Source organism: Strix aluco, chromosome 37, assembly GCF_031877795.1.
Source record: "Strix aluco isolate bStrAlu1 chromosome 37, bStrAlu1.hap1, whole genome shotgun sequence".
NCBI classification, from domain to species: domain Eukaryota; kingdom Metazoa; phylum Chordata; class Aves; order Strigiformes; family Strigidae; genus Strix; species Strix aluco.
The window spans coordinates 82,215-97,900 of record NC_133967.1 but is presented as its reverse complement, the minus strand read 5'-3'; the positions used below and the strand labels follow the sequence as shown (position 1 = coordinate 97,900).

The 15,686-nt window shown below is 58.1% G+C and overlaps 2 protein-coding genes across 2 annotated transcripts; both read right to left on the bottom strand.

Moving 5' to 3' along the window:
- Positions 1-412: 412 nt before the first annotated feature.
- On the bottom strand, positions 413-7,532 carry LOC141917359 (killer cell lectin-like receptor subfamily B member 1B allele B). Its single transcript, XM_074810507.1, has 8 exons — positions 7,339-7,532; positions 6,663-6,758; positions 5,230-5,355; positions 4,875-5,029; positions 4,573-4,688; positions 2,265-4,484; positions 1,889-2,051; positions 413-436 (listed from the first exon to the last, which is right to left on the bottom strand). Exons 1-6 carry the CDS (start codon positions 7,421-7,423, stop codon positions 4,361-4,363), a joined length of 702 nt encoding a protein of 233 aa, XP_074666608.1. The 5' UTR covers positions 7,424-7,532; the 3' UTR covers positions 413-436; positions 1,889-2,051; positions 2,265-4,360.
- A 1,834-nt stretch (positions 7,533-9,366) lies between these two features.
- On the bottom strand, positions 9,367-12,719 carry LOC141917357 (C-type lectin domain family 2 member D-like). The gene is made up of 7 exons (XM_074810504.1): positions 12,681-12,719; positions 12,121-12,190; positions 11,753-11,955; positions 11,284-11,385; positions 10,872-11,041; positions 10,517-10,617; positions 9,367-10,334 (listed from the first exon to the last, which is right to left on the bottom strand). Exons 2-7 carry the CDS (start codon positions 12,141-12,143, stop codon positions 10,220-10,222), a joined length of 714 nt encoding a protein of 237 aa, XP_074666605.1. The 5' UTR covers positions 12,144-12,190; positions 12,681-12,719; the 3' UTR covers positions 9,367-10,219.
- Between the last annotated feature and the right edge of the window lie 2,967 nt (positions 12,720-15,686).

The following is a 15,686-nucleotide window of genomic DNA, read 5'->3' as shown; positions in this document are numbered from 1 at the left end:
AGGGACAGTCACACAGAGCAGGGACAAGGCTCCCACACCACAGACGTGGGGGACAGCCTGGAGCAGGAAAGCTGCCAAAGATCTGGGGGGTGCAGGGGGGGCAGCTACAGCCCCCCGGGGAGGACCCAGCAAGGCCCTTCCCAGGCAGCTGCAAGAAGCCTCACGCTCGCCAGCCCCAGGCCTCAGGGGTGACACTTCCCTCTCTCAACGGCACACGGGGGTGGCCCCACACCCACCCCCAAGTCTTCTCTGTCTCCTTTTCTCGGGATCCCCAGGCAGCTCTGAGGGGGTTTCCCCTCTGTCCCAGGGACCCAGGGCCTTCTCCACATCCCCATCGTTGGAGCAGGAGCCGCTCCCTTCCCCTCGGCCCATGGCACACTGAGAAGTGGAATCTCTTTGCTTCCAAAAGCTGGATCTTGCACCAAAGGTCTCAATCCTGCTGGGAAAGCAGATTTCAAGTCAGTTTTACCACAGCAGATCTCAATATTGGAAAGGGAGGTGGCAGAGAGCATGATGGTAACACAATAGACTGGGAGGTTAATTTCTGCTGCATGACAGCTGTCACACTTGATTTAAAATATCAGCCATGGCCCCCTGGTGACACCCGGGCTCAGGAGGGTGGATCATGCACAGTCCTGTCCTCTCCCTGCTCCCCCCGGGACAGCAGCCGGCACCTGCGGAGACAAACGCAGCCTCAGAGAGCTCCGGGACCAGCCCTCGGCCCCCAGCACAGCCAGCGCCCTCCCCACCCCTGCACCCCCCTGCCCACAGCCCGCAGGGCACTCGCTGGCCGGGGGCATCCCCCTGCCCAGCCCCCGGCCCCCCCCGCTCCACCACCACCGGGGGCCCAGGCAGGGCAATGGGGGGCACAGGCTCCCCCCAACATCCGCTGAGCCCCACTGCGCTCCGCACAGCGCCTGGACACCACCACCAGCAGCCCCAGCACCCCAGGCTGCCGCAGGGACAAGACCCGGAGCCTCTGGAGACAACAACAGCCTGGAAACTCAGTTATCCTGGGGGCAGCGAGAGGAAGGGGCCTCAGCAAAGCTTTTTATGTGCTGTTTCTCTCGACAGCTGCTGGAACACCAGCTCCCCATCCCTCACATGCAACTACCAACGCCTAAACGCTGGCAGCTGCTTGGCACAGTTGCAGAACAGGCTCACCTTGTGCAAGGGATCAGGACTCTACATCCTAACGGCTTTTCTCAGAGCAGAACCAAGTCATCAGTTGTAGGAAACCGACTTAGTTTATGAAGAAGAGCTGAAAACACCCCTCCGGGGAGCAAGTCCCAGCCAGATAAGCAGGAGGGGTCCCGAAGGAAAACCCCCTGCCCAGACAGTCCAGGCGACACCAAGGCCTCCCAGGAGCCCACCCGAAAGAACCCCGGGGCCAGCGGGAGCGGTGCAGCCCGGCCACGCCGAGCCCAGGCCCAGCTGCTCCGGGCTGCAGCGCCGACACGACGGGCGTTAATTCCAAGGGGCGGTGGGCTGGGGCCCCTCGGCACCTCCCGCGCTGGGAAGCTGAAGGCTGCACAAGGAGGGGAGACCCTCGGCGGGACCCCTTCTCTGCTGCACCGAGGAACCAGAACCCGCCACAGCAGAACAGGCTCCTTCCGAGCCCGCACGTACCGAGCGCTGCTGAGGGGACGGCGGGAAGGAGAAGGGCACAGGCAGCCGCTCCCTCGCCGGCCCCACAGGGAGGCGGCAAACGGGCAGCCAGAGCCCGCCAGGCTCCCTCCAGCACAGCTCCCTCCGCCCGCAGCGAGCAGCACAGCCCGAGCAGAACCCACCGCGGGTCCCTACCTCCCTCACCCCAGCCCAAACCACACGACGCTCTCCTACCCCTTTCCCTCAGGACTTTTACCCCAATTCGTGCCCCGTAACTCACCGCTTGGGTCAAGGGTGGGTGTAAACGTCTGGAATCTCAACTATTTCAGCTCTCCCAGCTCCGTCACTGACCAGCTCGAGGCTCTTCAGTGGGTGGAATAGGTTGGCATTCTCCAATTTTTCTTCCAAATCTCTTTGAGAGTTCCCGTCCTGGCTCTTCATTCCTACACAGCAATAGAACAGGGATATCCACGGCTTTTTAGAAATTCTCCAGCCAAAAAAACCCCAAAAATAAATAGGACTCAGCAAGGGCAGAGCACCAGTTGAGGCTTCAGGGTTGTCTCAGAGCAGCAACACGAGAGAAGTTAAAAACAAAGTGCTCTACTCCCAGCTCCATCAAACCAGCTCAGAGATAATTTAATTATTGAAATAATTACCATTGCAGCGGGAAGGCGGGAGCTGCTCCAGCCTTTGCACCTCCACGTCCTTCGGTGGCAAAAGAGAGAGATGAAAGCAGACGCAAATTCCTGCCCCTTCGCAGATTTTTCGCCTCCAGATCTCCTCTCTCGCAGATTTTGCGCCGTCTCCAAATGACTCACATCCACTCACTTTTTTTTTTTTTTTCCCTGTTAAAGCAGCCGCTTCAGTACAATTCCACTGAGGAAAACAACCCAGGGGAGGGCGAGCACCAGCTCAAAACCACCCTCCCACGGGGATGCCCACGGTCGGCACCTTCACCGCGGGAGCGACGCGGTGTCGAGGTGACAAATCCCCTCAGATTTCCCCAGAAAAACATTTCCCACCTCCCCAGCTCAGCTCCTTTTACAGACAGGTATGTAACAACAAACCCAAAGCCATTTCCATTTATCACAGCTGACCGATGCAGCAAACAAAACTTTATCTGGGCTCCGCAGGCAGAGGGTGATGCTGATTTTTCCTCATCATCATCATCATCAGGGAGAAACTGGCAGGAAGGAGCAGCCTTGAAATCAGAGACAGCAGCGTAGTTTCAAGCAACAAGGGTTCAACGTTGTCCAAACCTGCTTTTCGTTATAGTTTTAAGCAACATAAAAAGAAAACCAGGATTAGAAAGTCACATTAACAGGAAAAGGAAGAGGTGGGAAATCTGTAAAAGTCACATTAACAGGAAGAAAAACAGGTGGGAAAAATGTAAAAGTCACATTAATAGGAAGAATAGAAGGAGATGGGAAAATGTAAACAATAAACTCCATAAACCTCACGAACAAACCAGCACGTTTTGAATTGCTCTTCGGTAACAGATGAAAAAAGATGGGAAAAAAAAAAAAAAGGTGTTAGAGGTAAATCCTGCACTGGGTCACTGGGGACACTGGTAACAATCAACTGATTTGCACAGCGCTCATTTCCCAGCAGCTTCCAGGCTGTTCTTTGAGTTAAAAATCAACAGCAGCGACAGTTTGTACCTGGGGGAAAATGGTGGTTTCTCCCCCCTACGGCAGCTCGTGGCAAAAACCGCAGCGAGGAGCCGGAGCAGCAGCTCGGGCACACGCGTGTGGCTGCCCAGGGGCGTGTTTGCTCGTGCAAGGCCGTGTGCGGGGGCTCTCAGGGCCCCCCCAAATCCTGATCCCCCCTCCAGAAGGTGCTGGGGGTGCCCCAGAAGGTGCTGGGGGTGCCCAGGGCAAACCCACCGTGGGTGGTGGGTGAAGAAACCTCCCAGCGAGGGCAGCGACGACGCGGGAGCCTCAGGGCTGCTGTTAACGGCCCCTTCCCAGTGCTCCCAGTCCATCCCAGTTCTGGCTGTTTTCATACCACGCTGTAGTCCCAAGCGAGCTTCGTGGCTCGCTCCGAGCGGGGGAAACGCTCTTCTGGGAGGTTTATTCTACAGGGAGAAGTTCTTATCTCTTCCCCATCGCCCCCGATGTGGCGGCTGCGGCTTCGACTCGCAGCCGTCCCCGAGGCCCCTCGTCCCCCAACTCTGCTCTGCAAAATCTGGGGGTTTGGGCTGCGCATTTGGAGCGAGCTCCCTTGCTAAGGGTTTTGTTGGGGATTTTTTGAATCCCCCCCCACCTCTTTTTGGTTGTTTTGGGTGGTTTTGGTTTTTTTTTGGAACCCCCACGCTCTCACCGCTGCTGCCAGCGCCGCACCACGAGCATCCATCTCCTCGACCGCCCGTCGCTCCCTTCCCGGCACCCCCTTGGGTTAATTTTTGCCACGTACGGGGGCAAAAACACCCCCTGAGGATGAGGATGGTCCTGGAGGAAGACTGAAGGGAGGGAGGGGGACCCTGGCAGGGGCAGAAATCCCAAAGCGGGTTGGGACGGGGGCCCTGGCGCGCGCTGGGGATGGGGAAGGGGGGCAGGTAGGGACCAGGCGCCTCGGGATGCTCCTTCCAGCCCGTCCTCGTTAAGAAATTTACTTAAAAAACATCACACGACAGAGCCCGGCCGGTGTCATTATTCATTTGTGCGGGTGGTTGGTGGCCAACAACATCAGCACCAGCTCCCGGATTCCCCCCTGGGCTGAGGGTCTGATCCTGACCCGCCCTCGGCCCAGCTCAGAGCTGGGGGGCTGGTTTTTGGCAGATCCACTGCAATTCTGAGCTGCATCTCTCAGAGACGATCCTGCCCCCCCTCAGCGCCCCACACGTCCCAAATTCAGCCTTAGGGCTCGGCCGGAACCTGGAGGGGGGCAGGAGGGAGCCCGTGTCACAGCACGAAGGGCCCTGGAGGTGCCCCCCGACACCCGTGTCCCCCCCAAAGCGCTCACCAGCCCGGGGCCAGGCGGGAGCCGTTCAGCCAGGTCCAGCCCTGCCCGGCGGGGGGGACGGAGAGGCCGATCCAGAAGTAGGTGCTGGGTTTCCGGAGGGTTTGATTGAGGAAATCCTGTGAGTGGGGGGGGGTGGGAAGAGGGCAGGGGGTGACGCCAGCACTGTCACCCCAAAACAGGTTCCAGCCCGGCCCCACGCCCTGCAGAGGCACCGCAGGGGTGGGGGCTCCCCCCGCACGGCCTCAGCGCTTCCCCACGTGCCCCCAGTGCCCCCCCGCCCCCGATGCCATCGGTCCCTTTACCAGCTCCTCGTGGCCCCCCGGCACCAGCAGCTCGGCGCCCCGAGTCGCACAGTCCTCCCGGCTCTGGTTCCACGCCTTTTGCTTGTCGCTCACCCAAAAGCACTTGGTCCCGCGCAGTGTCCAGTTGGGGGGGCAGAGCCGGCACCCCCCGCCCTCTGAAAGACAAGTGCAGCCCCCCCAGAAGCCACCTCGGCCCCCGCACCCCCGAGGCAGGACAAGGGTCCAAGTCCTGTTCGCTCCCAAGGAACGCGGGGACGCCCCGAGCTTCGTCTGCTCCTCCAGTTTGGGGGTGTCGTAATTTTCTTTTTTTTTGGGGTGGGAACCCGACGGTGCGGAGGAGCCTCGTGGCCGTTACCTGGCAGCTCGGGCAAGCAGAGACTTTTCCTCAGCTCCCAGCAGATTTTCTCCGGGGTGTTGCCATCTCCTACGTTCCCGCTCTCGTTTTTGCGGCTTCCCAAGTTCTCCAGCTGCTGGTGCAGAGCTGCAAGGGGAGGATGGAGCAGTGAGGGGGGGGGACGGGGCTCCCCCAGGCACGACGCCCGCCCAGATCTGCCTGCGCGGGGCCCCGTGGGGTGCAGGGCAGCGGCTGGGCTGGATCCCGGCCCCCAGCGACGCTCAGAGCCCCCCCTCACCCTTCCCGTCCCCTCAGCTCACCCCAAACCTTGCGCTGAGCATCTCAGGATGGGACTGGGGGGGGAATTGGCCTCGGGGTCCCCAAACCCAGAGCAGAGCCCAAATCTCGGGGTCCCAAACCCCAGAGCAGACTCCCAGACCCTCTTCTTTTGGGGTACAAGGCCCCCACCCCAGCGCTCACCCCCCCGCCCCGCTGCTGCTTTGCACCCACAACAGGATGTGGCCCCTCCGCCCCTGGCACCAGCCCACGAGCTCCGGAGGCGGCATCGCGCTGGACGGCTGCGAAAAGCCCCCGACCGCTGCGGAAGTCGCCTCTCCTGCCAAACAGCTCTACCTGCGCGGCCCACAGGGGCCCGACGCTGGGGTGAGGGGCTCCCTGCCCCCTCTCCACCGCCCCCCACAGCCCCGCAGAGCCCCAACGCCTGGCAGCGGGTTTATCTGGGGCCACGCCGGGTTCAAACAATCCCCCCCAGCTCGCTGCCGGCCCCGCATCCCCCCCCCGACGGGGACAGCGGAGCCCTACGAAGCCCCCGCGCCCCGGCTCTCGCCCCCAAGGTCGCTCCCGCGGCCCCACGGCGTCGCCTGCGGAGAACACGGGGCTCAGGGAAGCTCCAGCCCCGGCCCTTCGCTCCTCCCTCCGCACCCCTGGGCCCAAAGCTCGGCAGATCCACCCCCACGGGCCAAATCCACCCCCGAGCGTCCCCCCCAGCGCAAGACCCGCTGCGTCTCCCCCGCTTTGGGGGGAGGATTCTCCTCCCCGACACCCAGCGCGCGCTTGCGTCTCCCTCCCGCCTCCTCGGCGCGCTCTGGGCCGGGGCAGCCTCAGATGCCACCGGCAACATCGCACCAGGCACAAGATTCATTTTGGCTACGGGGTGTCAAATCCTGACCCGGCCGCAGCTGAGAAGTTTCCAGTGGTTTGCCCCTCGCCGGCCAACCAAGAGAGTCCAGGTTCCTCCCCGCCTCGGCTCTAAAATTCTGATCCAAACCCACTTCCCCGACCTCGCGCTGACGGGCGTCCGCCAGCGCAGAGCGTGAAGAGATTTGCCTCCGACACGAGCACCTGGGCCAGCACCCCGAGAAAACAGGGACACCCCACCCCGCTCTTTGGGGTGTCCTTTGGTTGCCCCCGGGCCGGCAAGCGCAGCCACTCACCCAAGCAGCCCACGGCCACCACGGCCACTCCCAGGAGGAGGTTCCCGGTCCAGCCGGCCCAGAGCGCGGGTCGGTGCCACTGGGGACAGCCCGATGCTGCGGGGGAAAGAGTCCTTAGGAGAAAAAACACACCCAGCCGCATCCGCAGCGCCGATTCGGGCGCTTTTCTCCCCAAAAAGCCCTCCGGGGTGGTGCTGCTGGTTGTTCCGCCGCGGCCGCCCTCCTCCCGATCCCGCCGGCGCCGCGGCCAAGTCGCTCGGGAGGAGGTTGGGTCGGTTTGACCCGGAACTGGGAATTTCTTGGATTTTGTAAGAAAGCCAAAGGGTTAAATCCAGGTTAGAGGGGGGCCAGGATGGGAGATGTGTCCCCCCACGGCACCCGGGGCCAAGCTGCTGAGCCCGGAGCAACAAAACTCTCCAAGAATTCACCCCACCGAGCTGGGACAGCCCCGCCGGGGGCAGATTCCTCCCTGCAGAGCTCAAGGCCAAGGCCAAGGCCATCCCTCCTCCGCAGGACGGGAGCCGCGGCCTTGAGAAAAGCCCCCCCAGTCCCTCCTCTTCCTCAACCCGCGCCTCAGTTTCCCCAGCTTCCCCCCCTGCTCAGCGACACCCCGTTATTTCCTTCCCCCCCTCCCCAACAAGTTTAGGAGGGACCCAGCAGCCACGAACCCCAATACCTGCGACGCGGGGGGCCCCCAGCCTCCCCCCAACACCCCGCTTGCCCCGCTGCTGTAAGACCATGTAACCGTCCTCATCCTCCATGGCGCCGAAGAGCCGAGAGGCCGCCGGCGTTGGGGACACGGAGGAGGGGACAGGAAACCCAACTGCCACCGGCCACTGGCCCCTGGGCCAGCGAGGTGCAAATAGGCAGCGGGGCCCAAGCTTCCTGCCCCGCCTGCAGGTAGAGAACCCTTTGGTTTTGTAGAATAATAGCTAAAAGAAAAGAAAAAAAAAAATCTAAAAACACCCAAAAACACCCCCAAAACACCAACCAAACAAAAATCTTTAAAAATCTAATAAAAATTCTAAAAATATTCTAAAAAATCTCAAAAAAAATCTTGAAAATATAAAAAATTAAAAAACTTTTTAAAATCTTAAAAAAAATCTGAAAAACCCTAAAAAATTCTAAGAAAAAAACCCCTAAAAATCCTAAAAAAACCGCAAAACCCCCAAAAAACTGGGAAAAAAAACAAAAAACCACCCCCAAACCCCCAAAAATCTAAAAAAAATGAAAAAATTTTTTAAAATCTTAGAAAATCTTTAAGAAAATCTTAGAAAATCTTTAAGAAAATCTTAGAAAATCTTTAAGAAAATCTTAGAAAATCTTTAAGAAAATCTTAGAAAATCTTTAAGAAAATCTTAGAAAATCTTTAAGAAAATCTTAGAAAATCTTTAAGAAAATCTTAGAAAATCTTTAAGAAAATCTTAGAAAATCTTTAAGAAAATCTCTTAGAAAATCTCTTAGAAAATCCTAAATAAAAATCTAAAAAAAATTTTTAAAAATCTAGAGAAGCCGAAAAAAAAAAAAAATCTCGGGGAAAAAAAATCTCTGGAAAAAAAAAAATATCTTGGAAAAAAAAAAAATCTAGAAAGAAAAGTCTGACCCCACCGCGCCTGAGGGCTGCGGGATAGAACCGGGGTGTGTCCTGCTGGGGAAAGGACAAGATGTAGCACCTGAGAAACTTGGAAAAAAAAAAAGTTCAGAAATCATTTTCCCATCCCAGAATAAAGGCCGGAGGGGAGAAGCGTGTAAATTAATTACCCCGTGTGCTAATTGGGACGCGGTAATTGGCTCACGGGTGCGCAGCGACTTGGGCCATGAACTTTCCCTTTCTTGGGCCGTTTTCCCTCGTTTCTGGGCTCTCGCAGGAGCTCAGGAAGCCACGAGGCACCTCAGGAACTTCCGCCACCCAATTAGGAGCACGTTAATTAACCTCATTACGGCCTGTTTGATTGCTTTCACCGCCATTTCCCCCCCCGACGGCCGCCATTTCCCCCGATGCCCATTTCCCCCCTGACGGCCGCCATTTCCCCTGATGCCCATTTCCCCCCGACGGCCGCCATTACAGACACACACAGACACACACAGACACACACAGACACACACAGACACACACAGACACACACAGACACACACGTACTTACACTCCTGTCCCTCATTTTCACATCCCCACCCCGTTCCAGTCACACGCACTTGAGCCCTGACACGGCTCGGGGGCTGCCTGCGGCCACCACAGAGCACTGACCTCACAGACAGACCCTGCCCCGCCCTCGACCCAAGGATTTGGGTTCACATCGGGAGTTTTTACCAGCTTTGAGGCCCTTTCACAACGCAGCTTTTAAAGCCCCCGGTCTGCAGAAATCGTCCTCCAACGGTCTGATGGCAGCGTGACGGGTTTAAACTGCAAACATCATCTCTCTGACTACTGAAACCAGCGCACCACTATCTTTTTGAAAAAATTCATTCTTTCTGGGGAAAAAAATCCCATTCCTTCTGGGGAAAAAAATCCCATTCCTTCTGGGGAAAAAAATCCCATTCCTTCTGGGGAAAAAAATCCCATTCCTTCTGGGGAAAAAAATCCCATTCCTTCTGGGGAAAAAAATCCATTCTTTCTGGGGAAAAAAATCCGTTCTTTCTGGGGAAAAAAATCCGTTCTTTCTGGGGAAAAAAATCCATTCTTTCTGGGGAAAAAAATTTCATTCTTTCTGGAAAAAAAAAAATTCATTCTTTCTGCGAAAAAAAAAATTCATTCTTTCTGGAAAAAAAAAATTTCATTCTTTCTGGAAAAGATTCTTTCAGAAAAAACAATATTTCTGTGAGATTCCATTTAATGGATTAGTCCTAACCGTTCCTTATCAAAATCACCAAAACCCATCAACTCAGTAACAAACCAGTAAGACCAGTTGTGATTTTACCTTCCACAGGGACAATTTTACAACAGTAAGATTTATTTGTGATGTGAGGTAGGTCAGAGATTAAATTTTAGTGGCAATTGTTCGTATTTAAATTAAAAGTGATTCAGTAAATAACGATTAAAATACTGATCTGGCTGGACAGCCCAGAATTACAAATTCAACAACCACCACATTTAACATGCAAACAGGTATTTAAATATCTGTATGGATGTAAAGACTCAAACCACACACACACACACAGAAATCTTCCCAGTTGGAGTAAAATGTGTAAACATCCGGAACTGCCGAGTTCTAGTGCAGAGACCCCCGTCTCGTGGTGCCCCACTGAGGCTTCTGCAGCCATGGCGGGAGGCAGCAGCTCCCCAGCACCATTGTCACAGCAGAACAGCAAAGAGATGTGAACTGTGGGAGAAGCCAGAGCTGCCTGGGGGGGTCCCAGAGAGAAAAGGAATCGATTCCACGGACAGCCCAGCGCGGGCAGGGACACAGCAGCTGCCAGGACATCTCCATGCCCTGCGGGTGCATATCTCAGAGCAGCAGCGCGTCCCTGCCGACACCAGAACAACCCGGAGCAGCGGCTGAGGGAAGGACACGGAGTGGTAAGAGCACTTGGTGTGGAGAAGGGCCTTTGGCCACCACTTGTCACGCCAGAACTTGGGGCTTGCTGCAGAGATACGCCCATGCCTGGGAGCAGCTCGCAGCCCTGAGGCAATCCTCGCTCAGATACACACACGGTTCTTGGCCCTGCACGGGGAACCTGCAGCAAGACAGAAAGAGGCGACCGGCCCCCTCAGGTTCCTGGTTTCCCCCGTCCCCTCCAGCAGCGCGAGGGCACAAGCGCTGCCCGCCAGGGACAGGCCCAGCACACACGGCCCCCAGGCCCTGCCCATCCCACCGCCGGACGGTCTCCGCGCAGCCTCGGCTCGCCACAGGACTCACGTCTGGTTGAAGCTGCTGCCGTCCACCCACTCCAGCTCCCGGCCCCGTCTCTGCAGCCCAACCCAGCAATTGATGTTGCCCTTCAGGCACGTGAGAAACTCCTGAGAGAAGGGGAAAAACAGAAGCCACCAGTGAGGAGCCGCTGCAGGAGCCTCGGGCCTGCTCTGCCGCAGCTCTGCTCCGCTCCTCGGGCTCCAGCCCGGCACGGGGAGACGCGCCCTGGGCTCCACGCCGCACCCCGTGCCTCCCTCCCGCCGAGGGCCCCGGCAGAGACGCAGCTCTGGCCCTACAAGTGCCTCTCACCCACCCAGCACCAACCCTGAAACCCCCCTGCACCCCCCAGCCCCTCACTCACCCTCTCCCACTGCTCCTTGAGCACAGCCAGCGAGGCCCCGAGGGACGAGCACCGCTCCCGGCTCCACTCCCAGCTCCCCTCCTCGCTCGACAGGTAGTAACAGACCCCACGGTGTCCGACCCACTCGTAGGGACAGGCCAGCACTGGAGCCAGAGACCCTCCACATCTTCCTGCCAGAGAGGGAAGGGCAGAAGGTCAGAGGGTTCCCCTCGGCAGGGACCAGGGCACAGGGCTCTGGGGGGCAGGGAAGGGGCAGCCCCACGCTCCCCCCACCAGCCTTGGCCTCGCACCCCAACGCCTGCCCCAGCCCGCAGGGGAAGGGGCCGCATCCAGCCTGGCACCGCGGGGGCTGGGCTGCCGGCGGCACACACAGCTCTGCGCCCAGGGGCACGGGCAGCCGCTCCTCCCTTACCTGAGAGTGCAGCAACAGCCACGGCCAAAGCCACGAGCACAACCCCAATCAGTAACAGCACTGGGTACGGGACCCGCACGCGATGGAGTTGGTGCCACTTGCCTGGAGGAGGAAGAAGCCGCTGGCAGTGAGGACGGTGCTGGCCCGGCACAGGCACGACCCTCACACCCCCACCACGAGGGACCCCCAGCCCGTTTCCCCCCACACACACAGAGCTGGCAGCAAGACAGCCAAGGGACAGTCACACAGAGCAGGGACAAGGCTCCCACACCACAGACGTGGGGGACAGCCTGGAGCAGGAAAGCTGCCAAAGATCTGGGGGGTGCAGGGGGGGCAGCTACAGCCCCCCGGGGAGGACCCAGCAAGGCCCTTCCCAGGCAGCTGCAAGAAGCCTCACGCTCGCCAGCCCCAGGCCTCAGGGGTGACACTTCCCTCTCTCAACGGCACACGGGGGTGGCCCCACACCCACCCCCAAGTCTTCTCTGTCTCCTTTTCTCGGGATCCCCAGGCAGCTCTGAGGGGGTTTCCCCTCTGTCCCAGGGACCCAGGGCCTTCTCCACATCCCCATCGTTGGAGCAGGAGCCGCTCCCTTCCCCTCGGCCCATGGCACACTGAGAAGTGGAATCTCTTTGCTTCCAAAAGCTGGATCTTGCACCAAAGGTCTCAATCCTGCTGGGAAAGCAGATTTCAAGTCAGTTTTACCACAGCAGATCTCAATATTGGAAAGGGAGGTGGCAGAGAGCATGATGGTAACACAATAGACTGGGAGGTTAATTTCTGCTGCATGACAGCTGTCACACTTGATTTAAAATATCAGCCTTGGCCCCCTGGTGACACCCGGGCTCAGGAGGGTGGATCATGCACAGTCCTGTCCTCTCCCTGCTCCCCCCGGGACAGCAGCCGGCACCTGCGGAGACAAACGCAGCCTCAGAGAGCTCCGGGACCAGCCCTCGGCCCCCAGCACAGCCAGCGCCCTCCCCACCCCTGCACCCCCCTGCCCACAGCCCGCAGGGCACTCGCTGGCCGGGGGCATCCCCCTGCCCAGCCCCCGGCCCCCCCCGCTCCACCACCACCGGGGGCCCAGGCAGGGCAATGGGGGGCACAGGCTCCCCCCAACATCCGCTGAGCCCCACTGCGCTCCGCACAGCGCCTGGACACCACCACCAGCAGCCCCAGCACCCCAGGCTGCCGCAGGGACAAGACCCGGAGCCTCTGGAGACAACAACAGCCTGGAAACTCAGTTATCCTGGGGGCAGCGAGAGGAAGGGGCCTCAGCAAAGCTTTTTATGTGCTGTTTCTCTCGACAGCTGCTGGAACACCAGCTCCCCATCCCTCACATGCAACTACCAACGCCTAAACGCTGGCAGCTGCTTGGCACAGTTGCAGAACAGGCTCACCTTGTGCAAGGGATCAGGACTCTACATCCTAACGGCTTTTCTCAGAGCAGAACCAAGTCATCAGTTGTAGGAAACCGACTTAGTTTATGAAGAAGAGCTGAAAACACCCCTCCGGGGAGCAAGTCCCAGCCAGATAAGCAGGAGGGGTCCCGAAGGAAAACCCCCTGCCCAGACAGTCCAGGCGACACCAAGGCCTCCCAGGAGCCCACCCGAAAGAACCCCGGGGCCAGCGGGAGCGGTGCAGCCCGGCCACGCCGAGCCCAGGCCCAGCTGCTCCGGGCTGCAGCGCCGACACGACGGGCGTTAATTCCAAGGGGCGGTGGGCTGGGGCCCCTCGGCACCTCCCGCGCTGGGAAGCTGAAGGCTGCACAAGGAGGGGAGACCCTCGGCGGGACCCCTTCTCTGCTGCACCGAGGAACCAGAACCCGCCACAGCAGAACAGGCTCCTTCCGAGCCCGCACGTACCGAGCGCTGCTGAGGGGACGGCGGGAAGGAGAAGGGCACAGGCAGCCGCTCCCTCGCCGGCCCCACAGGGAGGCGGCAAACGGGCAGCCAGAGCCCGCCAGGCTCCCTCCAGCACAGCTCCCTCCGCCCGCAGCGAGCGGCACAGCCCGAGCAGAACCCACCGCGGGTCCCTACCTCCCTCACCCCAGCCCAAACCACACGACGCTCTCCTACCCCTTTCCCTCAGGACTTTTACCCCAATTCGTGCCCCGTAACTCACCGCTTGGGTCAAGGGTGGGTGTAAACGTCTGGAATCTCAACTATTTCAGCTCTCCCAGCTCCGTCACTGACCAGCTCGAGGCTCTTCAGTGGGTGGAATAGGTTGGCATTCTCCAATTTTTCTTCCAAATCTCTTTGAGAGTTCCCGTCCTGGCTCTTCATTCCTACACAGAAATAGAACAGGGATATCCACGGCTTTTTAGAAATTCTCCAGCCAAAAAAACCCCAAAAATAAATAGGACTCAGCAAGGGCAGAGCACCAGTTGAGGCTTCAGGGTTGTCTCAGAGCAGCAACACGAGAGAAGTTAAAAACAAAGTGCTCTACTCCCAGCGCCATCAAACCAGCTCAGAGATAATTTAATTATTGAAATAATTACCATCGCAGCGGGAAGGCGGGAGCTGCTCCAGCCTTTGCACCTCCACGTCCTTCGGTGGCAAAAGAGAGAGATGAAAGCAGACGCAAATTCCTGCCCCTTCGCAGATTTTTCGCCTCCAGATCTCCTCTCTCGCAGATTTTGCGCCGTCTCCAAATGACTCACATCCACTCACTTTTTTTTTTTTTCCCCTGTTAAAGCAGCCGCTTCAGTACAATTCCACTGAGGAAAACAACCCAGGGGAGGGCGAGCATCAGCTCAAAACCACCCTCCCACGGGGATGCCCACGGTCGGCACCTTCACCGCGGGAGCGACGCGGTGTCGAGGTGACAAATCCCCTCAGATTTCCCCAGAAAAACATTTCCCACCTCCCCAGCTCAGCTCCTTTTACAGACAGGTATGTAACAACAAACCCAAAGCCATTTCCATTTATCACAGCTGACCGATGCAGCAAACAAAACTTTATCTGGGCTCCGCAGGCAGAGGGTGATGCTGATTTTTCCTCCTCATCATCATCATCAGGGAGAAACTGGCAGGAAGGAGCAGCCTTGAAATCAGAGACAGCAGCGTAGTTTCAAGCAACAAGGGTTCAACGTTGTCCAAACCTGCTTTTCGTTATAGTTTTAAGCAACATAAAAAGAAAACCAGGATTAGAAAGTCACGTTAACAGGAAAAGGAAGAGGTGGGAAATCTGTAAAAGTCACATTAACAGGAAGAAAAACAGGTGGGAAAAATGTAAAAGTCACATTAATAGGAAGAATAGAAGGAGATGGGAAAATGTAAACAATAAACTCCATAAACCTCACGAACAAACCAGCACGTTTTGAATTGCTCTTCGGTAACAGATGAAAAAAGATGGGGAAAAAAAAAAAAAGGTGTTAGAGGTAAATCCTGCACTGGGTCACTGGGGACACTGGTAACAATCAACTGATTTGCACAGCGCTCATTTCCCAGCAGCTTCCAGGCTGTTCTTTGAGTTAAAAATCAACAGCAGCGACAGTTTGTACCTGGGGGAAAACGGTGGTTTCTCCCCCCTACGGCAGCTCGTGGCAAAAACCGCAGCGAGGAGCCGGAGCAGCAGCTCGGGCACACGCGTGTGGCTGCCCAGGGGCGTGTTTGCTCGTGCAAGGCCGCGTGCGGGGGCTCTCAGGGCCCCCCCAAATCCTGATCCCCCCTCCAGAAGGTGCTGGGGGTGCCCCAGAAGGTGCTGGGGGTGCCCAGGGCAAACCCACCGTGGGTGGTGGGTGAAGAAACCTCCCAGCGAGGGCAGCGACGACGCGGGAGCCTCAGGGCTGCTGTTAACGGCCCCTTCCCAGCGCTCCCAGTCCATCCCAGTTCTGGCTGTTTTCATACCACGCTGTAGTCCCAAGCGAGCTTCGTGGCTCGCTCCGAGCGGGGGAAACGCTCTTCTGGGAGGTTTATTCTACAGGGAGAAGTTCTTATCTCTTCCCCATCGCCCCCGATGTGGCGGCTGCGGCTTCGACTCGCAGCCGTCCCCGAGGCCCCTCGTCCCCCAACTCTGCTCTGCAAAATCTGGGGGTTTGGGCTGCGCATTTGGAGCGAGCTCCCTTGCTAAGGGTTTTGTTGGGGATTTTTTGAATCCCCCCCACCTCTTTTTGGTTGTTTTGGGTGGTTTTGGTTTTTTTTTGGAACCCCCATGCTCTCACCGCTGCTGCCAGCGCCGCACCACGAGCATCCATCTCCTCGACCGCCCGTCGCTCCCTTCCCGGCACCCCCTTGGGTTAATTTTTGCCACGTACGGGGGCAAAAACACCCCCTGAGGATGAGGATGGTCCTGGAGGAAGACTGAAGGGAGGGAGGGGGACCCTGGCAGGGGCAGAAATCCCAAAGCGGGTTGGGACGGGGGCCCTGGCGCGCGCTGGGGATGGGGAAGGGGGGCAGGTAGGGA